General features: G+C 43.2%; 1 protein-coding gene across 1 annotated transcript in view; it reads right to left on the bottom strand.

Annotated features, from left to right (window-relative positions):
• Positions 1-2,041: 2,041 nt before the first annotated feature.
• LOC143801002 (vomeronasal type-2 receptor 26-like) overlaps positions 2,042-26,814 on the bottom strand; it is a 58,424-nt gene continuing 33,651 nt past the window's right edge. The window contains exon 3 of the mRNA XM_077281223.1: positions 2,042-3,185. Coding sequence (XP_077137338.1) covers positions 2,278-3,185 — 908 coding nt within the window. The 3' untranslated portion in view covers positions 2,042-2,277. The remainder of the gene's footprint in view (positions 3,186-26,814) is intronic.

Here is a 26,814-nt window from a genome sequence, read left to right as displayed (position 1 = left end):
TGACAGTAGTCCATCTGTATCTTTCCCAATTTCCTCCCCCTTTTGTACTTTTCTTTTTTCCATGTAGTTCCTCTTCGGGCACTTAGTTAGTGCATTTTTAAGTTAGGGACTACGAGGGCTTTATAGGGACAGCCATCATTCGAGTGGGGGCGCCTTTTCTCGTTTTTAGGGTGCCAACCTCCACAGGTTAAGTAGGGATGAGTTATAGGGCCCTGTTAGGGAATAATAGACCGCCCGGATTCCACTGGGTCTCCAATGATCATTAGACAACCAGGTATGATCAATATGTTCCCTGCTCTTGTTAGATACAATAATAATAAACAATAGGGTGTTTTTAGTGTTTGGGGGTTTTTCATATAGGTGTCTATGGCACCGGGTATCCGCAACACAAAATATATGGTAATGGTTCTGCCATTATCTCCTCTTTTTTCTCTTTCATCGTTCCTCTCATATATATGCTCTTAGGTTGTTTTGCTTGGTATCCTAGCTCTAGTTACCACCAATGCCCGCTGTAATGTTCTCCCTCCGTGATATGGAGGTTGTAGGACATCCTTATTTATTTATTTATTTTGCTGTAATTTTCGACCCCCACGGGAGTAAGGTCTGTAATCCTGTGAATCAGGTACCTTAGGGGTTAAAAATTTCCCCCCACCTTTTTCTTTGTGTCTCTATATGCATGACAACAACGCTACCTCTCCGGGGGGTGGAGTTTTTCTCCTCCCCGCTTTACCGGAAGTGACGCTTGCGCGTCACTGTGCGCTTCACGCAGACATGATCCCTGCTTTGGGGCGTTCCTGACCTGTGATCATGTGACCGCTATCAAACCGGAACCCGTACACAGCTCTGCATGCGTCACACGCTTAATGTAAGTGGCGCGGTGTATAAATGAATGAGATGTGTGCGGTGAAACCGACCCTCCTATGTGTGCGGGACGAATGACGCACACTTCACTATCCTTTTGAAGTGGCTTCTCCCCTGATGATACTGCCACAAGAAACGCGTTGGGAGAAATTTTGAATGAAGGAGGAATAGATATCTGGTGGGACGAAATCCGCATGAGTGAGGTTTGAAATGGGTACATAGAATGCCACCTCGTATTTACATGGGTTTCCAGACCACGATATCCTGTGAAGCTACTTCCATCTCGGGTGAGATTGTTCTTATTATCAGTAGCAATCAATGATTATTCCCCGGGATTGGATGTGTTCTGTTTATTGCATAGAGAGCATATAAGAAAAGACACCTCTTGCATTTTTTCAGGTGTTTATATTAATCACCGTGCTGTTTTGGAGCTTGTATTGAGCTCACTGATAATATCAGCCAGTATATGTACGTTGTGTCTCATGTCGTTTTATGAGTCAAATGGGCTCTTTTAGTGGTATTTATTAAAAGTTACTTTTTATTGTATCTAATTACAGTCCTACCTTGCTGACAAAACATTCATTTTTGATTGGTGGCATTTCATTTGTACTTTGGCCAAATTATCCAAAAGAAATTTATGTCTTCGTGTCAATTCATTGGGTAGTTAAAAGGGTATGGTTTAAAAGGGAGCAAGGTAGTTGGGGTTGAGGATTCATGACTGAAAGGATCCTGCATTGTTGATACGCGGTCATGATTACAAACACCTCTGCAGTTGCAGCTCTCCCCTCAATGGACTGTCAGTACAGCTGTAGTTCATTCTCCCACACTCACTGCTGAGAGTTGAAAGCTAAACATGTTTGTAATCACACTCTGCAGTAGATTTTAGGCAGAGATCAGACAGAGAGCAGGACTATCTGTCATTACATCTCACAGGAGAAAGCATGTTCTTTTGACATTCTAGAGACATGTTCCTTCTTTTCCCGCACGCTCCCAGATAATATTCTCTGGTGATGCCCATTTGTGCTCTTCATAAATTATAACCTATATTTCTAAACTCATACCTCCACAATGGAGATGAGAAATTATAGGATAAAAGCTGTGTTGTGTTCAGCTCTGCAGCCGCTATTCCATGATGAGTCCAGTTTAACACGGAGAAACTGCTAAAAGATTCTCTTTAAGGAGGAAGCAGATCATTTACCAAAACCACAGAGAAATTTCTACATTTCCCAAACTCTAATACAAATATGAGACGTCCTGATAAATACATCAATTACTGGAGATAACGGGATAATACATTTTTATATGTTTATTTCATACACAGGTTGATAGAGAATCTTACATCTTACTTTAAAATGGTTTCTATGGGTCTAATGTACAGAATTAGTCATTATTATCAGTGGTTCCTAATATTTGCTGTCATTCCTTTCTTTTTCCGAGCAGCTCCGTTTTTTTATTCATTCCAGATTTAAACAAAATAATAAAGCATTTAGGGAAAAACACACAACCTAAAAGTCCAGCACTGGAAGCCATCACTGCAAATATCTCCACAGCCACCATGTTCTTCCCTCTGGTGCTCAGATAAGCCGGGATCATGGAAATCCAGACACTGAGGAACACCAGCATGCTGAAGGTGATGTACTTAGCCTCGTTGAAACTGTCCGGTAATGTCCTCACCATGAAAGCCAGGACAAAGCTCATAGCTGCCAGAAGCCCCAGATAACCCAACATGGAGTATAACCAGATATCTGAGCCTTCATTACACTGAATGATGAGAATCCCAGGATAAGTCTCAGTGTCCAGATCTTGGAATGGGGGAGAAATAGTCAACCAGAAAACACAGATTACAACCTGAAAGGAAGAACACAACAACACTATGGTATAGGGCAGTTTCACGTTCAGCCATTTTCTCCAGGCGCTTCCAGGCTTGGTGGACTTAAAAGCAACACAAACCATGACAGTCTTGGCGAGAAGTGAAGAGACGGCTACTGAGAAGAAAAATCCAAAACTGGTTTCACGTAATCTACAAGTTACATCATTAGGGCGACCGAGGAACAAAAACACAGTGAGAAAGCTGAGAAAGATGGAGACCAGGAGGAGGTAACTCAGGTTCCGGTTATTGGCTCTAACAATAGGAGTGTCCCGGTAGGAAATAAATATCCCAAACGTGAAGCCGGTCACAAGACATCCGAAGACCGCGATACAGGAAAATACCGAAGCCATTGTGTCATTCTGGTAAGAGATGAACTCCATCACTTTAGGCAGACACTGGTCTCTCTTCTCATTTGGCCATTCGTCAATTTCGCATTTCATGCAGATCTCGCTGTCTGTAGGAAAATGTAATAACGTGTTACTTTTATTGTGGGAAGAATAACTATTATTTATCTATTATCTTTCTATCTATTTATCTATCCATAATCTATTTATTTTAGAAAAAATGGAACAGCACACTTTCCAAATAGGTGGCTGCCCAGATCTCCCGGCAAACAACCTGTATACTTGTCAAATATATAAAGACAAAAAATGGGAAGCAGCACAACAAAAATAACTTAAAGAGTAAGGTGGACTTTATTGGGTCCACATGGTGTGGTGACGTTATGGCTCCCAAGAGCCTTTATCATGCATAATAAATGATTTTGGGAACCAAAACATCGCCACGCCATGTGGGCCCTAGTCCACCTTACTCCTTAAATAATTTGTGGAGTGCTTCTTCCCATATTTTGGCTTTATCTATCTACAGTATCTATCATCTATCTATCTATTATCTATGAATTATCTATTATCTATCTAGTAACTATCTATCTGTCTATTATCCATTATGTATCTATCTATTATCTAATATCTATCATCTATTATCTATTTTCTATCTGTCTATTATATAATTATCTACTATCTATTTATTATCTATCTGTCTGTCTGTGAATCTGTCTAATATCTATCTTTCCATCAATGTTAAATACAAATATGTTTTATTGGATGACTAAACGCCCATCACATGTCATATCTCTCTCAGTATAAACAATAAATACCATACTTTACTGCTACATGTTTTTTGTGCATGCAGGGTCGCCATCTCCTTTGGTAATTTCTTTTCTGGACAAATTGGACAAAATACAGAGACTTTTTTTTAGACCACACAACCCTTCACACCCTCAAAATAAGGTCATGGAATCACAAAGACATTGACATTAGTTTGTTCATGAAGATAAACATTTTTGGCAGCAGCGATAAAACGCAGATAACTTGTTACTACTTACGTGCCCAGCATCACTGCTGCCAAACATAAAGCTCTGTGATTTGTGCCATCTACTTTGTGCTGGACCCAAGGAAGATGAGCTCTGTTTGTTATTTTACATGTGTAAAAGCATTTGGGAACAACTTTTCTTACAGTAGATGTGGCGACGTGAGGGTCAGTGGGTGCTCTCGTCCGCTGGCTCAGATGTCTTTAAAAAGACTGCATGGACCAGGACTCGTCCCACTTAATGTCCACACTCCTTTCTCATGGGCAGAATACTACTCAGATAACACAGGGTGAGGGTAAAACAGTGTGGTAATAGTTTATTGGTCCACAAACAGACAATAAAATATAGAACTGTCCCAGTAAATGTTCAAGATGATGCAAATTACAGTCTCACTCTTCCAATGGCACACTGGAATTCGAGCTGCTACGAATTTGGGGTCTTCCAGAGCCAGCTATACCCACCAGTGGCAACCCGCATTTGGCGGGCACCAAGCTTAGACAGCTAACAGTCTTTTGAGGTATGTGGCCAGGTGACCTGATTGTCCCAACCTGGAATATCCTTTTAGAGAATTGAATATGGAGGGCACAACTAAACAATATTGGAGTTAGGGTTTCTGCAATAGCATGCTAATACGCAATGAATAGAGAAGAAGAGAAAAGCTGCATGCTCACAGAATTAAGTGATGACTGGTGATGAACGAGTACTAAAATGCTCGGTTGCTTGGGTCGAGCAGATTGGGATACTCAGGTACTCGACCCGAGCAATGAGCTCAATGTAAGTCTATGGGAAACCCAAGTATTTTTACCGCGATCCCCTGGGGTCCTTTTATGGTCTAAAAATGTCTGAAAATGATGAAAACACGGCTCAAATGACACAGGGACATCATGTGGATCACCACTGGAAGCATTTTTTGACTTCTAGGTCACAGCTGTAAGCAATGTTGTCAGAGTTTCACTCCATTTTTACAGGTGCACCAAAAAACATACAAAAACAAAACCAAAATGGATTTTGTTGAGAAATGTGTTAAGGTACATCCTTTCCACGTTAATGACTTGTATTTAAGTCAAAATAATTAACCCCAGACCGAAATGTTCCTGCACCACTTGGGCTATGTTCACACGCCGCGTTTTTTATGCATTTTCAACTTTAACATTGCTTTCAACCAATACAAATGCATTCACTGGGAAATGTCATTGTAACATTTAACAACGCTAGCTGGCCATGTGGTGTGTGACACATAAGCAGACCCATCATGTTTCTTTTCTGAAGGAGGGACTCTTAAAGTCACAAAGCCTATTTTTAGAGGGGCATCAGGTGGCATTAACCCCTTAAGCCCTGAGGGTGGTTTGCACGTTAATGACCGGGCCAATTTTTACAATTCTGACCACTGTCCCTTTATGAGGTTATAACTCTGGAACGCTTCAACGGATCTTGGCGATTCTGACACTGTTTTCTTGTGAAATATTGTACTTCATGATAGTGGTAAAATTTATTCGATATAACTTGCGTTTATTTGTGAAAAAAATGTAAATTTGGCACAAATTTTGAAAATTTCGCAATTTTCCAAATTTGAACTTTTATGCCCTTAAATCACAGAGATATGTCATGCTAAGTACTTAATAAGTAACATTTCCCACATGTCTACTTTACATCAGCACAATTTTGGATCCAATTTTTTTTTTTTTTGCTAGGGAGTTATAAGGGTTAAATTCGACCAGAAATTTCTCATTTTTACAACGCCATTTTTTTTTTAGGGACCACATCTCATTTGAAGTCATTTTGAGGGGTCTATATGTTAGAAAATACCCAAGTGTGACTCCATTCTAAAAACAGCACCCCTCAAGGTGCTCAAAACCACATTCAAGAAGTTTATTAACCCTTCAGGTGTTTCACAGGAATTTTTGGAATGTTTAAATAAAAATGAACATTTAACTTTTTTTCACACAAAATTTATTTCAGCTCCAATTTGTTTTATTTTACCAAGGGTAACAGGAGAAAATGGACCCCAAAAGTTGTCGCACAATTTGTCCTGAGTACGTTGATACCCCCATATGTGGGGGTAAACCACTGTTTGGGCGCATGGCAGAGCTCGGAAGGAAAGGAGCGCCATTTGACTTTTCAATGCAAAATTGACTGGAATTGAGATGGGACGCCATGTTGCGTTTGGAGAGCCCCTGATGTGCCTAAACATTGAAACCCCCCACAAGTGACACCATTTTGGAAAGTAGACCCCTTAAGGAACTTATCTAGATGTGTGGTGAGCACTTTGACCCAACAAGTGCTTCACAAAAGTTTATAGTGCAGAGCCGTAAAAATAAAAAATCATATTTTTTCACAAAAATGATTTTTTCACCCCCAATTTTTTATTTTCCCAAGGGTAAGAGAAGAAATTGGACCCTAAAAATTGTTCTGCAATTTGTCCTGAGTACGCTGATACCCTATATGTGGGTGTAAACCCTTGTTTGGGCGCATGGCAGAGCTCGGAAGGGAAGGAGCGCCATTTGACTTTTCAATGCAAATTTGACTGGAATTGAGATGGGACGCCATGTTGCGTTTGGAGAGCCCCTGATGTGCCTAAACATTAAAACCCCCCACAAGTGACACCATTTTGGAAAGTAGACCCCCTAAGGAACTTATCTAGATGTGTTTTGAGAACTTTGATCCCCCAAGTGTTTCACTACAATTTATAACGCAGAGCCGTGAAAATAAAAATTATTTTTTTTTCACAAAAATGATTTTTTAGCCCCCAGTTTTGTATTTTCACAAGGGTAACAGGATAAATTGGACCCCAAACGTTGTTGTCCAATTTGTCCTGAGTACGCTGATACCCAATATGTGGGGGAGAACCACTGTTTGGGTGCATGGCAGAGCTTGGAAGGGAAGGAGCGCCATTTGGAATGCAGACTTAGATGGATTGGTCTGCAGGCGTCACGTTGCATTTGCAGAGCCCCTGATGTACCCAAACAGTAGAAACCCCCCACAAGTGACCCTATATTGGAAACTAGACCTCCCAAGGAACTTATCTTGATGTGTTGTGAGACCTTTGAACCCCCAAATGTTTCACTACAGTTTACAACGCAGAGCCGTGAAAATAAAAAATCTTTTTTTCCCACAAAAATTGGTTTTTAGCCCCCCAAATTTTTATTTTACGAAGGATAACAAGAGAACTTGGACCTCAAAAGTTGTTGTCCAATTTGTCCCGAGTACGCTGGTATGTTGGGGTAAACCCCTGTTTGGGCGCACCAGAGAGGTTGGAAGAGAAGGAGCACTGTTTTACTTTTTCAACGCAAAAATGGCTGGAATTTAGATCGGATGCCATGTCACGTTTGGAGAGCCCCTGATGTGCCTGAACAGTGGAAACTCCCCAATTCTACCTGAAACCTTAATCCAAACACACCCCTAACCCTAATCCCAATGGTAACCCTAACCACACCCCTAACCCTGACACACCCCTAATTCTAGTCCCAACCCTAATCCCAACCGTAAATGTAATCCAAGCCCTAACCCTTACTTTAGCCCCAACCCTAACCCTAACCTTAGCCCCAAACCTAACCCTAACTTTAGCCCTAACCCTAACTTTAGCCCCAACCCTAACCCTAACTTTAGCTCCAACCCTAACCCTAGCCCTAACCCTAGCCCTAACCCTAGCCCTAACCCTAAGCCTAACCTGTTAAAGAAATTGGTAATCTTCATTTTCATTTATATCAGAAAAATATCTAAAAAAAAAGTATTGCACAAGGTCATCATCTGAGTCTCATTTCCCGTATATCTTAAATAACAATGGTCAAGAATTTCCCAGAAAATGTCAAGGACATCTGGTCATTAGGTTGTTATTGCCCAGATTATGTTTTTATGTTCGAAAAACATCCAGAAATGTCAATGTCCAGCCAACATCTCATAAAACCACAGGCATGTGCAAAGACTCCCTACATTCTTTTCACCTAATCTATCTTGTGTCTCAGGACGTATGTGCCAATTTATTATGTAACCCTACATTTCCTTTTGATCTTGGGCCTTTAACAGATTAACAGTAGGAGAGCAAAAGAAGCAGCTAAAGCCAACCCCTGTTATGGTGAATATACCTCCGGATGTATTTACTAATGCTGTGAAAACTGCGGTGCAGGGGACAGGTATGTATCACAGGGGAACAGGGGGAGAGAAGAAAAGGAAAGATGGGATAGTTGGCCAAGAGAAGTGTAAACAAAACTAGTGGTCCCCCCAGGATGGCTATCACTTTCACACAATTAAAATGCCTGATTGATACATGGGTGAGTCGTAATGATACAAGAAAATGGATATGCCACAACAATTCATGACAGGGAAAACAGTAAAGGGTGTAGGGACAGATGGGGCAGTCCATCCCTTGCATGAACAGAACCCAAGAATGTGTGAATAGCACGTACCACAGACTTGTGTGCCCAATTGCTAGACTCAGATAAATGTCCTTGATAGGTGCTGATATCCTGAGTGCAATGAATGCAGTTATTAATTGTTTGGAAGAAAAGTATTACTGTTACAGGCCCATTGTCTGGAGCAACCCTCTCCACTATGATGTCGCTAATTTAGCTACATGATGAAAAACTGCAAATTGACAAAGATGAGGACATTCAGCAAATGATGGAGCAAATATCAGCTGCAGTATGGGTAAAGGATAAGAGAGACGTTGGTTTGTTAAGGATAACACAAGCATCCATCATATTGAAGCCAGGTACTGTACCAGTGTGCATTAGACAATATCCCCTGAGCAGAGAGCAAACAGGTATGTCTAATCGAAACAGATTCTTTGCTAATCTTTTTGTACAATGAAGGATGTAAGGTTTCAAGAGATAAACAGCAAAATAATAATAAAAAAAAAAAAAAGAGAGAGAGGAAAAAGTTGTTTTCTTAGGTCGCTGCATTTCACCTCAGCTGAAACACATAACACCAGAAAGGGTAAAAGGCCATAAGCTTAGCAATTGTGCCCACGTCCATAAGTACACTGAGAACATCCCTAGGGCTGATCGGCTACTGTAGAGAATGGATTCCCTCTGCATCACAAATCATGCACCCTCTATTTGATGTGTTGTCAATGTGAAACAAGGGTCAGCCATACCAACTGACCCCAGAAGCCAAAGAGGGGTTTAAGGACCGGAAGGAAGCCATTCTCTCAGCCCCAGCACTAGGAAATCCAAGTTATGACCTCCCTTTCTGTTTGTACTGTCATAAATCCGGGGGGACATGTTACAACAGAGCTGACCTTGCAGCAAAAGCCGCTGCGCTGTTACCTCTCCCTGCAGAAGTATACACTGTACAGGTGTCCGGGGAGAGGGACCTACAACTGCTTCAGAGGCTGCAAGATCAGGCTTCTGCACCGGAAAAGGAAGACTGGCAAAGGCACTCTTGTGTGAAGCAAGAAGATGGTCTGTGGAAAGTGGATAGTAAGTACTGCCTTCCTAGGGCACTGTTCCCCATGATGTGCGCTCTCTCTCATGGACTATCCCATCAGTCCAAAGATGCAATGGTAAGTCAGGTAAAAGCTAATTAGGTGACCCCAGAATTCCATTGAGCTGCTGCTAGATTCGTATAGGGATGCGTAGTCTGTGTATGCCTAAATGTGGGACCAGTGCACCGCCTGACCATTGTACCTGCTCCAGCCACCACAAATTAATTTCATGCAGCTTCTAGAGGTAGGCATCTATGAATATGTGTTGGTATGTATCGACTAGGTGACATTTTTGATAGTATAACTGATTATTTATTTGATGCTCTAAATGTTAAATCAGCCTACATGAAACAGCTTATAGTTATTATTAATCATCATTCTATAGTACATAATTATCTCACAGCCTCTGAAAGAGGCTTCTGTCAGGTGGTAGGACCTGCCTGTTGCTACTATATATATATATATATATATATATATATAGATCCTTCTGGACTAATGAGAGTTACTCCTGATATAGAATAACTTGAAATGATAAAGGGAAGGGGTGCAAAAAGCTAATTCACTGGATGATTTACCCCTCCCTGAATGGCTCTTATGGTTAAACCCCGTGAACCTGTTCAAAGGAATAGGTGTATGGATATCGGGTGTAATTCATGCCCTAATTCAAGCAGCTTTAGTGATACTAATCATTGCAGCGATGATAAAGTTATTTGTTATGCAATAAAGAAAATTCTCAGTTCTAATTGTAAATGTTTTCCAGGTAAACGTAAAGCTAAAATTGATCATTACCTTGATAATAAAGCAAACCCAAGTGATGACTACCTCAATAACTGCACTCCAACCTGAATGCATATTCTGCAACAAGCAAACTTCAGTAGACTTGGCGGATTGTATTTCAGAAGACCAAAGGTCTGATAAAAGACAAAGAGCCCACAGAGAACTTACAAAGACTCATTGACAATATGGACTCTATGAATTATACTAACAAACAAAAACTATATTCTATTTTCTAACATATATTTTAATATAACCCCTTCATGACCTTGGGATTTTTCGTTTTTCCGTTTTCGTTTTTCGCTCCCCTCCTTCACAGAGCCATAACTTTTTTATTTTTCCGTCAATTTGGCCATGTGAGGGCTTATTTTTTGCGGGACGAGTTGTACTTTTGAACGACATCATTGGTTTTACCATGTCGTGTACTAGAAAACGGGAAAAAAATTCCAAGTGCAGTGAAATTGCAAAAAAAGTGCAATCCCACACTTGTTTTTTGCTTGCCTATTTTGCTAGGTTCACTAAATGCTAAAACTGACCTGCCATTATGATTCTCCAGGTCAGTACGAGTTCATAGACACCAAACATGTCTAGGTTATGTTTTACCTAAGTGGTGAAAAAAAATTCCAAACTTTGCAACAAAAAAAAAAAAAAAAATGCGCCATTTTCCGATACCCGTAGCGTCTCCATTTTTCGTGATCTGGGGTCGGGTGAGGGCTTATTTTTTGCGTGCTGAGCTGGCGTTTTTAATTATAGCATTTTGGTGCAGATACGTTCTTTTGATCGCCCGTTATTACATTTTAATGCAATGTCGCGGCGACCAAAAAAACGTATTTCTGGCGTTTCGATTTTTTTTCTCATTACGCCATTTAGCGATCAGGTTAATGCTTTTTTTTTATTGATAGATCGGGCAATTCTGAACGCGGCGATACCAAATATGTGTAGGTTTGATTTTTTTTTTATTGATTTATTTTGATTGGGGCGAAAGGGGGGTGATTTAAACTTTTATGTTTTTTTTATTTTTTTCACATTTTTTAAAACTTTTTTTTTTCACTTTTGCCATGCTTCTATAGCCTCCATGGGAGGCTAGAAGCAGGCACAGCCCGATCGGCTCTGCTACATAACAGCGATCATCAGATCGCTGTTATGTAGGAGAATTGCAGGTGTGCTGTGAGCGCCGACCACAGGGTGGCGCTCACAGCCACCGGCGATCAGTAACCATAGAGGTCTCAAGGACCTCTATGGTTACCATTCAGAAGCATCGCCGACCCCCGATCATGTGACGGGGGTCGGCGATGACGTCATATCCGGCCGCCCGGCCGGATGCGGTAGTTAAATGCCGCTGTCTGCGATTGACAGCGGCATTTAACTAGTTAATAGGTGCGGGCAGATCGCGATTCTGCCCGCGCCTATTGCGGGCACATGTCAGCTGTTCAAAACAGCTGACATGTCCCGGCTTTGATGCGGGCTCACCGCGGAGCCCTGCATCAAAGCAGGGGAGCTGACCTCGGACGGTATAGTACGTCCGAGGTCAGTAAGGGGTTAATATAAATGTCTGTACTTCTATGTCATAAAAATGTATCTATATCATCCCCTTATAATAATGCCTCAATAGAAATAGGGTTAGAAGGAACAGACGGTCTGACCCACAAGTATAATTTGAATGGATGCACAGCATGTCGGTATCCCATGATATACACTGGATAAGCCATGTATTTCGTGAAGTAGGGTTATCTTGCAGACCTGAGTAACAGGAAGGGTTAAGCTAGGGCAAGGTAGATCAGATGATAAAAAGAGGGGAATTGTTAAAGAAATGGTTAATCTTCATTTTCATTTATATCTGAAAAATAGCTAAAAAAACAAAGTATTGCACAAGGTCATCATCAGAGTCTCATTTCCCGTATATCTTAAATAACAATGGTCAAGAATTTCCCAGAAAATGTCAAGGATATCTGGTCGTTAGGCTGTTATTGCCCAGATTGTTTTTCTGTTCGAAAAACATCCAGAAATGTCAATGTCCAGCCAACATCTCATAAAACCACAGGCATGTGCAAAGTCTCCCTACATTCTTTTCACCTAATCTATCTTGTGTCCCAGGACGTATGTGCCAATTTATTATGTAACCCTACATTTCCTTTTGATCTTGGGCCTTTAAAAGCCCAGCCCTAAAAATAAAGAGCATGAGACTATTTGGACAGACAACGAGCGTGTGTCTCTCTGATTATTGCTTCATTGCGTAGGTACCTAAAAGACAGAGTACCTGAGTAGGTTGGAAATCCCTTCTCTAACAAACCCTAACCCTAACCCTAACCCTAACCCTAGCCCTAACCCTAGCCCTAACCCTAACCCAAGCCCTAACCCTAGCCCTAACCCTAACCCTAACCCTAGCCCTAATGGAAATAAATAATTTTTTTTAATTGTATTATTTTTCCCTAACTAAGGGGGTGATGAAGGGGGGTTTGATTTACTTTTATAGTGTTTTTTATATCGGATTTTTATGATTGGCAGCTGTCACACACTAAAAGACGCTTTTTATAGCGAAAAAGTTTTTGTGTCTCCACATTTTGAGACCTATAATTTTTCCATATTTTGGTCCACAGAGTCATGTGAGGTCTTGTTTTTTGTGGGACGAGATGACGGTTTTATTGGTAACATTTTCAGACACGTGACAGTTTCTGATCACTTTTTATTCCGATTTTTGTGAGGCAGAATGACCAAAAACCAGCTATTCACAAATTTCTTTTTGGGGAGGCGTTTATACCGTTCCACGTTTGGTAAAATTGATAAAGCAGTTTTATTCGTCGGGTCAGTACGATTACAGCGATACCTCATATCTTTTTTTATGTTTTGGCGCTTTTATACGATAAAAACTATTTTATAGGAAAAATAATTATTTTGGCATCGCTTTACTCTGAGGACTATAAATTTTTTATATTTTGCTTATGATGCTGTATGGCAGCTCATTTTTTGCGGGACAAGATGACGTTTTCAGCGGTGCCATGGTTATTTATATCTGTCTTTTTGATTGCGTGTTATTCCACTTTTTATTTGGCGGTATGATAATAAAGCGTTGTTTTTTGGCTCTTTTTTTTTCTTACGGTGTTCACTGAAGGGGTTAACTAGTGCGACAGTTTTATAGGTTGGGTAGTTACGGACGTGGTGATACTAAATATGTGTACTTTTATTGTGTTTTTTTTTCAGATAAAGAAAATGTATTTATTGGAATAATATATATATTTTTTTTCTTTACTTAGGAATTTTTTTTTTTTTTTTTTTACACGTGGATTTTTTTTTTTTTTACTTTGTCCCAGGGAAGACATCACAGATCGCCGATCTGACAGTTTGCACAGCACTCTGACAGATCGGCGATCTGACATACAGCAGTGCAGGCATACTAGAGCCTGGTCTGCACCCCGAAGTACTCCCTGCAGTACCCGGATACAGCCCCGCGACCATATTGGATCCGGGGACTGCAGGGAGGAGACACTGGGTACAAGATGAGTACATCACCTTGTACCGATCATCTCAGGGAAGCACGCAGGGAGCCCCCTCCCTGCGCGATGCTTCCCTGTACCGCCGGTACACTGCGATCATGTTTGATCGCAGTGTGCCGGGGGTTAATGTGTCCGGGGTGGTCCATGACCGCTCCTGGCACATAGTGCCGGATGTCAGCTGCGATAGTCAGCTGACACCTGGCCGCGATCGGCCGCGCTCTCCCCGTGAGCGCGGCCGATCGCATATGATGTACTATCCCGTCACTGGGAATTAAGTCCCAGGTCACCTCGATGGGATAGTACGTCATATGGGATTAAGGGGTTAATATTCTTAAAGGGCCATTATTAAACAGTGGGTCTCCTATGCTGTTATAGCCTATGCAGTGAGTGGCTGGGCTGCCTAGAATTACAACACACCCCAACACCCCTTTCACGAGAGGTACAGGAGCGCTTCCTGAAAAAATCTTGCATTGAATGCAAGGCCTGCCCTGCTATCAAGTCATATGCACCACAATAAGCCTTTGAACCCAGATACTGGATGGCCACAGGAAAACCCACTTCACATTTTTCAGTTGGTCCTGCCATACAGTTTCCTTATGCATTGAGTGCAAGGGCCGCCTTGACCTAAATTTACAGGCACCCCAATCCCCCTTTGGAAGAAACATGGAGGAGGGCCTCCATGGGCATCACGCTAGCTTAAAAGAGTAAACACTATTTTGTCATGATTTTTTTTTTTCAAATTTACCCCCCATGGAGAAATGTTGGTCAGCCAATACAATATGGGCAGTACGAGTCTAGGAGACCCGCTCCTTGGTAATGGGACAGTTTTTTTATGAGGCCCTCCTCCATGTTTCTTCCAGGGGGGGATTGGGGTGCTTGCAAATTTGGGTAAAGGCGGCCCTTGCATTCAATGCATAAGGAACCTGTATGGCAGGACCAACTGAAGAATGGGAAGAGGGTTTCCTGCGGCCATCCAGTACCTGGGCTTAAAGGCTTATTGGGGTGCATATGACTTGATAGCAGTGCAGGCCTTGCATTCAATGCAATATTTTTTCAGGCAGCCCTACTGTACCTCTCGTGAAAGGGGTATTGAGGTGTGTTGCAATTGTTGGCAGCCCAGCCACTCATTTCATAGGCAATAACAGCATAGGAGACCCACTGTTTAATAATGGCCCTTTAAGAATATAAATACTGCCTGATGCCCCTCTAAAAATAGGCCCTGTGACTTTAGTAACATAGTAACATAGAAACATAGTTAGTAAGGCCGAAAAAAGACATTTGTCCATCCAGTTCAGCCTATATTCCATCATAATAAATCCCCAGATCTACGTCCTTCTACAGAACCTAATAATTGTATGATACAATATTGTTCTGCTCCAGGAAGACATCCAGGCCTCTCTTGAACCCCTCGACTGAGTTCACCATCACCACCTCCTCAGGCAAGCAATTCCAGATTCTCACTGCCCTAACAGTAAAGAATCCTCTTCTATGTTGGTGGAAAAACCTTCTCTCCTCCAGACGCAAAGAATGCCCCCTTGTGCCCGTCACCTTCCTTGGTATAAACAGATCCTCAGCGAGATATTTGTTTTGTCCCCTTATATACTTATACATGCTTATTAGATCGCCCCTCAGTCGTCTTTTTTCTAGACTTTAAGAGTACCTCATTCATAAATGAAACAAGATGTGTCCTTATTAGGGTTGAGCGAAACGGATCGGTCATTTTCAAAAGTCGCCGACTTTTGGCAAAGTCGGGTTTCATGAAACCCGATCCGATCCCAGCGTGGGATCTGCCATGCGGTACGTGATCTTAGCGCCAAAGTCGCGTTTCATATGATGCTTAAAGCGCCATTTCTCAGCCAATGAAGGTGCACGCAGAGTGTGGGCAGCGTGATGACATAGGTCCTGGTCCCCACCATCTTAGAGAAGTGCATGGCAGTGATTGGCTTTCTTTCTGCGGCGTCACAGGGGCTATAAAGGGGCATTCCCACCGACCGCCATCTTACTGCTGCTGATCTGAGCATAGGGAGAGGTTGCTGTCGCTTCGTCAGAAGCAGGGATAGCGTTAGGCAGGGTAAATTGACACCAAAACCGCTTGTGCTGTACCGATTTCCACTGTCCAACACCACCTTTTCTTTGCAGGGACAGTGGAGGCTCGATTTCTGTGCATCAGCTCTGTAGGTTATAAGGCTCCCTGATAGCTGCGTTGCTGTGTGTACTCCGCTGTGCAAACCAACTGCTTTTTTAAAAGCACAAATCCTGTTGCTCCTTCCTTTCTGCACAGCTATCTTGTTTGTTTGTCCACACTTTTTGTGTGCAGCAGTCCTTTTTATTGCTGCCTGCCACACTTTTCTGAGATTACTGTAGGGAGATAGTAATTGTGGTACAGTCCCTTTTTTTTTTTTGTTATACAGTGGGGCAAAAAAGTATTTAGTCAGTCAGCAATAGTGCGAGTTCCACCACTTAACCTTCGTCAGGCTGCATAATTTTACAACGTTAACAGGCTGCAGAGGTACAATTGTACCTTCATATATACCTCCACTGTGGGAAGACTTTCTCCTTTAATTGGTTTCAGACTGCAGAGATGTCACGAAATTTCAGCCCTCTACGGCTTTTCGCAAAAAATGTATTGCAATTTTAAAACAGAATAGTTACAATTGTACCTACTCAGCCGGACGAGGGTTAAAAAGATGAGAGGCGTCTGTAATTTACATCATAGGTAGACCTCAACTATGGGAGACAAACTGAGAAAAAAAAATCCAGAAAAACACATTGTCTTTTTTTTTATCATTTTATTTGCATTTTATGGTGGCAAATAAGTATTTGGTCAGAAACAAACAATCAAGATTTCTGGCTCTCACAGACCTGTAACCTCTTCTTTAAGAGTCTCCTCTTTCCTCCACTCATTACCTGTAGTAATGGCACCTGTTTAAACTTGTTATCAGTATAAAAAGACACCTGTGCACACCCTCAAACAGTCTGACTCCAAACTCCACTATGGTGAAGACCAAAGAGTTGTCAAAGGACACCAGAAACAAAATTGTAGCCCTGCACCAGGCTGGGAAGCCTGAATCTACAATAGCCAACCAGCTTGGAGTGAAGAAATCAACAGTGGGAGCAATAATTAGAAAATGGAAGACATACAAGACCACTGATAATCTCCCTCGATCTGGGGCTCCACGCAAAATTCCACCACGTGGGGTCAGAATGATCACAAGAACGGTGAGCAAAAATCCCAGAACCACGCGGGGGGACCTAGTGAATGAACTGCAGAGAGCTGGGACCAATGTAACAAGGCCTACCATAAGTAACACACTACGCCACCATGGACTCAGATCCTGCAGTGCCAGACGTGTCCCACTGCTTTAGCCAGTACATGTCCGGGCCCGTCTGAAGTTTGCTAGAGAGCATTTGGATGATCCAGAGGAGTTTTGGGAGAATGTCCTATGGTCTGATGAAACCAAACTGGAACTGTTTGGTAGAAACACAACTTGTCGTGTTTGGAGGAAAAAGAATACAGAGTTGCATCCATCAAACACCTACTGTAAAGCATGGTGGTGGAAACATCATGCTTTGGGGCTGTTTCTCTGCAAAGGGGCCAGGACGACTGATCCGGGTACATGAAAGAATGAATTGGGCCATGTATCGTGAGATTTTGAGTGCAAACCTCCTTCCATCAGCAAGGGCATTGAAGTTGAAACGTGGCTGGGTCTTTCAACGTGACAATGATCCAAAGCACACCGCCAGGGCAACGAAGGAGTGGCTTCGTAAGAAGCATTTCAAGGTCCTGGAGTGGCCTAGCCAGTCTCCAGATCTCAACCCTATAGAAAACCTCTGGAGGGAGTTGAAAGTCCGTGTTGCCAAGTGAAAAGCCAAAAACATCACTGCTCTAGAGGAGATCTGCATGGAGAAATGGGCCAACATACCAACAACAGTGTGTGGCAACCTTGTGAAGACTTACAGAAAACGTTTGACCTCTGTCATTGCCAACAAAGGATATATAACAAAGTATTGAGATGAAATTTTGTTTCTGACCAAATACTTATTTTCCACCATAAAATGCATATAAAATGATAAAAAAACAGACAATGTGATTTTCTGGAATGTTTTTTCTCAGTTTGTCTCCCATAGTTGAGGTCTACCTATGATGTAAATTACAGACGCCTCTCATCTTTTTAAGTGGTGGAACTTGCACTATTGCTGACTGACTAAATACTTTTTTGCCCCACTGTATCTCTTCAAGCCACTTTCTGCCACAGAAAACCTACTGTGTAACAGTGTGCCTGATTTCTTCCTAATTCTCCCATAAACCAAAAAGAAAAAAATTGTGAGGTTCAGATTGGCAAATCTTCATTAGTGCCAGTCCTGTGCGTGGCTTCTGTCTTTTTTTTCAGCCACAGAAAACCTACTGTGTAACAGTGTACCTGATTTCTTTCTAATTCCCATAAAAAAAAAAAAAGTGGGAGATTAAGATTGGCAAATCTGCATTAGTGCCAGTCCTGTTGTGAATTCCGTTCTCAGGCTCCCTCCTGTGGTCATGAGTGGTACTGTGTGAGTTCTGTTCTTGGGCTCCCTCTTGTGGCCTTTAGCGTTACGGCTGGTCTGTAGGTGGCTCAGCTGTCTCGTTTCCTGCCTATTTAATTCACCTGGACCTTTACTGGTTGCCTGCTGTCGTTGTATTCAGTTATGGTTCTGATCTTTGCTGGACAACACTGGTGACCTGTCTCCTCCTGGAGAAGCTAAGTCTTACTAGTTCATTTGCTCATTGTTTCATTGAAAATGTTTCTCACTATATGTTGAGTTCAGTCCAGCTTGCTTATATGTGATTTATCGCTTGCTGGTAGCTCTGGGGTGCTGAGTTGTGCCCCTCACATCGTGAGTCGGTGTGGGGGTTCTTGCATTCTCTGCGTGGATATTTTTGTTAGCTTTTGTACTGACCGCACAGATCCCTCGCTATCTTCTGACTATTTAGTATTAGCGGGCCTCATTTGCTAAAACCTGTTTTCATTTCTACGTTTATTATTATTATTATTATTATTATTTATTGTTATAGCGCCATTTATTCCATGGCGCTTTACAAGTGAGGAGGGGTATACATAATAAAAACAAGTACAATAATCTTGAACAATACAAGTCATAACTGGTACAGGAGGAGTGAGGACCCTGCCCGCGAGGGCTCACAATCTACAAGGGATGGGTGAGAATACAGTAGGTGAGGATAGAGCTGATCGTGCAGCGGTTGGTTGATCGGTGGTTACTGCAGGTTGTAGGCTTGTCGGAAGAGGTGGGTCTTCAGATTCTTTTTGAAGGTTTCGATGGTGGGCGAGAGTCTGATGTGTTGTGGTAGAGGGTTCCAGAGTAGGGGTGATACGCGAGAGAAATCTTGTATACGATTGTGGGAAGAGGAGATAAGAGGGGAGTAGAGAAGGAGATCTTGTGAGGATCGGAGGTTGCGTGTAGGAAAGTACCGGGAGATGAGGTCACAGATGTAAGGAGGAGACAGGTTGTGGATGGCTTTGTACGTCATGGTTAGGGTTTTGTACTGGAGTCTCTGGGCAATGGGGAGCCAGTGAAGGGATTGACAGAGGGGAGAGGCCGGAGAATAGCGGGGGGACAGGTGGATTAGTCGGGCAGCAGAGTTTAGAATAGATTGGAGGGGTGCGAGAGTGTTTGAGGGGAGGCCACAGAGCAGGAGGTTGCAGTAGTCAAGACGAGAGATGATGAGGGCATGGACTAGGGTTTTTGCAGATTCTTGGTTGAGGAATGAACGGATTTGTGCAATATTTTTGAGTTGAAGTCGGCAGGAAGTGGAAAGGGCTTGGATATGTGGTTTGAAGGAGAGATCAGCGTCAAGGATAACCCCGAGGCAGCGAGCTTGTGGGACTGGGGAGAGTGGGCAGCCATTTACTGTAATGGATAGGTTCGTTGGGGGGGTCACGTGAGATGGGGGAAAGATGATGAATTCTGTTTTGTCCATGTTAAGTTTCAGAAATTTAGCGGAGAAGAAGGATGAAATAGTGGACAGACATTGAGGGATTCTGGTTAGTAGGGAGGTGATATATGGTCCAGAGATGTAGATCTGTGTGTCATCAGCATAGAGGTGATACTGAAAGCCATGAGATTCTATGAGCTGTCCCAGGCCAAAGGTGTAAATGGAGAAGAGCAGGGGCCCAAGGACTGAACCTTGTGGGACTCCGACAGAGAGGGGGCGAGGTGAGGAGGTGGTGTGTGAGTGGGAGACGCTGAATGTCCGGTCTGTTAGGTATGATGAGATCCAGGATAGGGCCAAGTCTGTGATGCCAAGGGATGAGAGGGTCTGTAATAATAGGGAATGGTCCACTGTGTCAAAGGCAGCCGACAGGTCGAGGAGGAGGAGAACAGAGTAGTGTCGCTTGCTCTTGGCGGTTAAAAGGTCAGTGGTGACCTTAGTTAGGGCAGTTTCAGTGGAATGGTGTGGCCGGAAGCCAGATTGTAAGCGGTCAAAGAGGGAGCAAGAAGAGAGATGGGAGGACAGTTCAAGGTAGATGTGTTGTTCCAGTAGTTTTGATGCATAGGGGAGAAGTGATATAGGGCGATAGCTAGATACAGAGGATGGGTCAAGAGAGGGCTTTTTGAGGATAGGTGTGATGGAGGCATGTTTAAAGCTTGAGGGGAAAACACCATTTGTTAGTGATAGGTTGAAGAGATGGGTTAGGGTTGGGATGAAGATTGTGGTGAGGTTTGGGATGAGGTGGGTTGGGAGCGGGTCAAGTGCACAGGTGGTGAGATGCGATCTTGAGAGTAGAGTGGCGAGTTGATCTTCTGTAATGGTGGAGTAGTTGGTTTTGGAGGTGGAGGGTAGGGAAGTTGGGAGGAAGGGCTCTGGGGCTTGTTGACCAAAACTGTCTCTGATGTTATCAATCTTCTGCTTGAAGAATGAGGCAAAGTCTTCAGCAGAGATAAGTGAGGAGGGAGGAGGTGCTGGGGGACGGAGGAGAGAATTGAAGGTGTTGAATAACTGTTTAGGGTTGTGAGACAGGGAGGATATGAGAGATGAGAAGTAGGTTTGTTTAGCTGTGGCGAGTGCGGTCTTGAAAGTAGTGAGGGACTGTTTGAATGCGATTAAGTGGTCGTTGGAGTGGGATCTTTTCCATCTGCGCTCAGCAGCCCTGGAAGCTCGCCTCAGTTCTTTGGTCAGGCTGGTGTGCCAGGGCTGTCTATTGATTTGTGCTTTCCCCTTAACTCACCGTTATTATTTGTGGGGGGCTGTCTAAACTTTGGGGTTATTTCTCTGAGGCAAGTGAGGTCTTTGCTTTCTCTCTAGGGGTAGCTAGTTTCTCAGGCTGTGAAGAGGCGTCTAGGTTTTAAGGAACGCTCCACGGCTACCTTTAGTGTGTTTGGATAGGATCAGGGTCGTGGTCAGTATAGTTACCACATCCCCAGAGCTGGTCCTATTATTTTTGCTTACCTACTTGGTCAGTTTTGTGATCCTTACCACCAGGATCCATAACAGTACAGCAGGCCATTAAAGTGTTAATGCATCGCGAAAGAGGGATAAGAGAAATCCTGAGTTCATTTTTTTTCTCTGCAGTGTGTTTTGCTTCTCTCCTCCCCTTAATCTCTGGGTGGTTCAGAAATCAGCTGCAGATATGGACATTCAGAGTCTGTCCTCTAGTTTGGATCATCTCTCTGCAAGGGTACAAAGCATACAGGATTATATAGTTCACAGTCCTATGTCCGAGCCTAAAATACCTATTCCTGAGTTATTCTCTGGAGATCGATCTAGGTTTTTGAACTTTAAGAATAATTGTAAGTTGTTTCTTTCTCTGAGACCTCATTCCTCCGGTGACCCTGTTCAACAAGTTAAAATTGTTATTTCTTTGTTACGTGGTGACCCTCAAGATTGGGCATTCTCACTGGCGCCAGGAGATCCTGCATTGCTAAATGTGGATGTGTTTTTTCTGGCGCTCGGATTGCTCTATGAGGAACCAAATCTGGTAGACCAAGCAGAAAAGGTTTTGCTGACTCTTTCTCAGGGTCAGGATGAAGCAAAAGGTTTTCTGCCAGAAGTTTGGAAAATGGTCTGTGCTCACTCAGTGGAATGAGTGTGCCCTGGCAGCGATTTTCAGAAAGGGTCTTTCTGAGGCCCTCAAGGATGTTATGGTGGGGTTCCCCACGCCTGCGGGTCTGAATGAGTCAATGTCTTTGGCCATTCAGGTTGATCGGCGTTTGCGGGAGCGCAAACCTGTGCACCAGCTGGCGGTATTTTCTGAGCAGAAGCCTGAATCTATGCAATGTGACAGGATTCTGACCAGAATTGAACGGCAAAATCACAGACGTCAGAATGGGTTGTGCTTTTACTGTGGTGATTCTGCTCATGTTATCTCAGCATGCTCTAAGCGCACAAAAAACTTCGCTAAGTCTGTCACCATTGGTACTGTACAGCCTAAATTCATTTTGTCTGTTACTTTGATTTGATCTCTGTCATCCTACTCAGTTATGGCTTTTGTGGATTCAGGTGCTGCCCTGAATTTGATGGATTTGTCTTTTGCCAGGCGCTATGGTTTTATCTTAGAGCCTTTACAATTCCCTATTCCACTAAAGGGAATTGATGCTACTCCATTGGCCAAGAATAAACCTCAGTACTGGACTCAAGTGACCATGTGCATGACTCCTGCACATCAGGAGGTGATTCGCTTTCTTGTGTTGCATAATTTGCATGATGTTGTCGTGTTGGGTCTGCCATGGCTGCAGGCTCATAATCCAGTCCTGGATTGGAAAGCAATGTCTGTGTCAAGTTGGGGTTGCCAGGGGATTCATGGTGATGCTCCTTTGGTGTCAATTGCTTCTTCTACTCCTTCTGAAGTCCCTGAATTTTTGTCGGATTACCAGGATGTATTTGATGAGCCCAAATCCAGTGCCCTACCTCCTCATAGGGATTGTGATTGTGCTATAAATTTGATTCCTGGTAGTAAGTTCCCTAAGGGACGACTCTTTAATTTATCTGTACCAGAACATGCCGCTATGCGGAGTTATATAAAGGAGTCTTTGGAGAAGGGGCATATTCACCCGTCCTCGTCCCCTTTGGGTGCGGGGTTCTTTTTTGTGGCCAAGAAGGATGGTTCTCTGAGACCCTGTATAGATTATCGCCTTCTAAATAACATCACGGTCAAATTTCAGTACCCTTTGCCTCTACTGTCTGATCTGTTTGCTCGGATTAAGGGGTCCAGTTGGTTCACCAAGATAGATCTTCGTGGAGCATATAATCTTGTGCGTATTAAGCAGGGCGATGAATGGAAAACAGCATTTAATACGCCCGAAGGCCATTTTGAGTACTTGGTGATGCCTTTTGGGCTTTCTAATGCCCCTTCTGTGTTCCAGTCCTTCATGCATGTCATCTTCCGAGAGTATCTGGATAGATTTATGATTGTGTACCTGGATGATATTTTGGTCTTTTCTGATGACTGGGAATCTCATGTGAAGCAGGTCAGGATGGTATTTCATGTCCTGTGAGTCAATGCCTTGTTTGTGAAGGGCTCTAAATGTCTCTTTGGAGTCCAGAAGGTTTCCTTTTTGGGCTTTATTTTTTCTCCTTCTACTATTGAGATGGATCCAGTCAAGGTCCAGGCTATTCATGTCTGGGCTCAACCTACATCGGTGAAGAGTCTTCAGAAGTTCTTGGGTTTTGCTAATTTTTATCGTTGCTTCATCACTAATTTCTCCAATGTGGTTAAGCCTTTGACGGAATTGACCAAGAAGGGTTCTGATGTGACGAATTGGTCTCCTGCGGCCGTGGAGGCCTTTCAGGAGCTGAAACATCGGTTTTCTTCGGCTCCTGTTTTGCGTCAGCCGGATGTCTCTCTTCCCTTCCAGGTCGAGGTTGATGCTTCTGAGATTGGAGCTGGGGCTGTCTTGTCGCAGAAAAGCTCTGATGGCTCTGTGATGAGACCATGTGCTTTCTTTTCAAGAAAGTTTTCGCCTGCCGAGCGGAATTATGACGTTGGTAATCGGGAGTTGTTGGCAATGAAGTGGGCATTTGAGGAGTGGCGACATTGGCTTGAGGGAGCCAAACATCGTGTGGTGATCTTGACGGATCACAAGAATTTGACTTATCTCGAGTCTGCCAAGCGGCTAAATCCTAGACAGGCTCGTTGGTCGCTGTTTTTCTCCCGTTTCGATTTCGTGGTTTCGTACCTTCCGGGTTCGAAGAACGTGAAGGCTGATGCCCTTTCTAGGAGTTTTGTGCCTGACTCTCCGGGAGTTTCGGAACCGGCTGGTATCCTCAGAGAGGGGGTGTGTTGTGAAATTGGATTTTGGGCTCCCCCGGTGGCCACTGGTGGAATTGAACTGGTGTGCATCATCCTCTCTGTTCACCTGTTTCCATCAGGATGTGGGAGTCGCTATTTAGCCTTGCTCCTCTGTCACTTCCATGCCGGTCAACATTGTAATCAGAAGCCTTTCTGTGCATGTTCCTGCTTCTAGACAACTCCCAGCTAAGTTGGACTTTAGTCCTTGTTTGTTTTTGCATTTTGTTCCAGTTCACAGCTGTAGTTTCGTTTCTGTGTCTGGAAAGCTCTTGTGATCTGAAATTGCCACTCTGATGTTATGAGTTAATACTAGAGTCTTAAAGTAATTTCAGGATGGTGTTTTGATAGTGCTTTTAGCTGACCATGAAAGTGTCCTTTCTGTCTTCCTGCTATTTAGTAAGCGGACCTCAATTTTGCTAAACCTATTTTCATACTACGTTTGTCATTTCATCTTAAATCACCGCCAATATTTGTGGGGGCCTCTGTCTGCCTTTTGGGGAATTTTCTCTAGAGGTGAGCCAGGACTATATTTTCCTCTGCCAGGATTAGTTAGTCCTCCGGCCGGCGCTGGGCGTCTAGGGATAAAACGCAGGCTACGCTACCCGGCTACTGTTAGTTGTGCGGCAGGTTTAGTTCATGGTCAGTTTAGTTTCCATCCTTCCAAGAGCTAGTTCTATGTTTGCTGGGCTATGTTCTCTTGCCATTGAGAACCATAACAGTTTGACCGGCCAAAAAGGGTTAAATTAATTGACAGAGAAAGGAGAGATAAGAGAAGTCTGCTGAATATTTTTTTTTTTTTTTTTCCTTCAGTTCTGAGTGTGCTTGTAATTGAATCTCTTGCAAGTCTGCCTATGTTGCAGCCTTTCTCTCTCTCTCTCCTTCTAATCCTGGAATGGCTCTGTGTTCACCTGTGTAAAATGGATATTCAGAGTTTAGCTGCAGGTTTGAATAATCTTACCACGAAAGTTCAAAATTTACAAGATTTTGTTGTTCATGTTCCTATATCTGAACCTAGAATTCCTTTGCCTGAATTTTTCTCGGGGAATAGATCTTGCTTTCAAAATTTCAAAAATAATTGCAAGTTGTTCTTTTCCCTGAAATCTCGCTCTGCTGGAGATCCTGCTCAGCAGGTCAGGATTGTGATTTCCTTGCTCCGGGGCGACCCTCAGGATTGGGCTTTTGCATTGGCTCCAGGGGATCCTGCGTTGCTCAATGTGGATGCGTTTTTTCTGGCCTTAGGGTTGCTTTATGAGGAACCTCAGTTAGAACTTCAGGCGAAAAGGCCTTGTTGTCCCTATCTCAGGGGCAAGACGAAGCTGAAATATACTGCCAGAAATTCCGTAAATGGGCTGTGCTTACTCAGTGGAATGAGTGCGCCCTGGCGGCGAATTTCAGAGAGGGTCTCTCTGATGCCATTAAGGATGTTATGGTGGGGTTCCCTGTGCCTGCGGGTCTGAATGAGTCCATGACAATGGCTATCCAGATCGATAGGCGTCTGCGGGAGCGCAAACCTGTGCACCATTTGGCGGTGTCTACTGAGAAGACGCCAGAGAATATGCAATGTGATAGAATTATGTCCAGAAGTGAACGGCAGAATTTTAGACGAAAAAATGGGTTGTGCTTCTATTGCGGTGATTCAACTCATGTTATATCAGCATGCTCTAAGCGTACTAAGAAGCTTGATAAGTCTGTTTCAATTGGCACTTTACAGTCTAAGTTTATTCTATCTGTGACCCTGATTTGTTCTTTATCATCTATTACCGCGGATGCCTATGTCGACTCTGGCGCCGCTTTGAGTCTTATGGATTGGTCCTTTGCCAAACGCTGTGGGTATGATTTGGAGCCTCTTGAAACTCCTATACCCCTGAAGGGGATTGACTCCACCCCATTGGCTAGCAATAAACCACAATACTGGACACAAGTAACTATGCGGATTAATCCGGATCACCAGGAGATTATTCGCTTTCTTGTGCTGTATAACCTACATGATGTGTTGGTGCTTGGATTGCCATGGCTGCAATCTCATAACCCAGTCCTTGACTGGAAAGCTATGTCTGTGTTAAGCTGGGGATGTAAGGGGACGCATGGGGACGTACCTGTGGTTTCCATTTCATCATCTATTCCCTCTGAGATTCCTGAATTCTTGACTGAATATCGTGACGTTTTTGAAGAACCTAAGCTTGGTTCATTACCTCCGCACCGGGAGTGCGATTGTGCCATAGATTTGATTCCGGGTAGTAAATACCCTAAGGGTCGTTTATTTAATCTGTCTGTGCCTGAACATGCTGCTATGCGAGAATATATAAAGGAGTCCTTGGAAAAGGGACATATTCGTCCTTCGTCATCTCCCTTAGGAGCCGGTTTTTTCTTTGTGGCTAAGAAAGATGGCTCTTTGAGGCCGTGCATTGATTATCGGCTTTTGAATAAGATCACGGTTAAATATCAATATCCGTTGCCACTGCTGACTGATTTGTTTGCTCGCATAAAGGGGGCCAAGTGGTTCTCTAAGATAGATCTCCGTGGGGCGTATAATTTGGTGCGAATTAAGCAGGGGGATGAGTGGAAAACCGCATTTAATACGCCCGAGGGCCACTTTGAGTATTTGGTGATGCCTTTTGGTCTTTCAAATGCCCCTTCAGTCTTTCAGTCCTTTATGCATGACATTTTCCGTGATTATTTGGATAAATTTATGATTGTGTATCTGGATGATATTTTGATTTTTTCGGATGACTGGGACTCTCATG

Source organism: Ranitomeya variabilis, chromosome 1, assembly GCF_051348905.1.
Source record: "Ranitomeya variabilis isolate aRanVar5 chromosome 1, aRanVar5.hap1, whole genome shotgun sequence".
In the NCBI taxonomy this organism is placed as follows: domain Eukaryota; kingdom Metazoa; phylum Chordata; class Amphibia; order Anura; family Dendrobatidae; genus Ranitomeya; species Ranitomeya variabilis.
The sequence above is the reverse complement of the archived record's forward strand: the minus strand, read 5'-3'. Positions and strand labels throughout refer to the sequence as shown.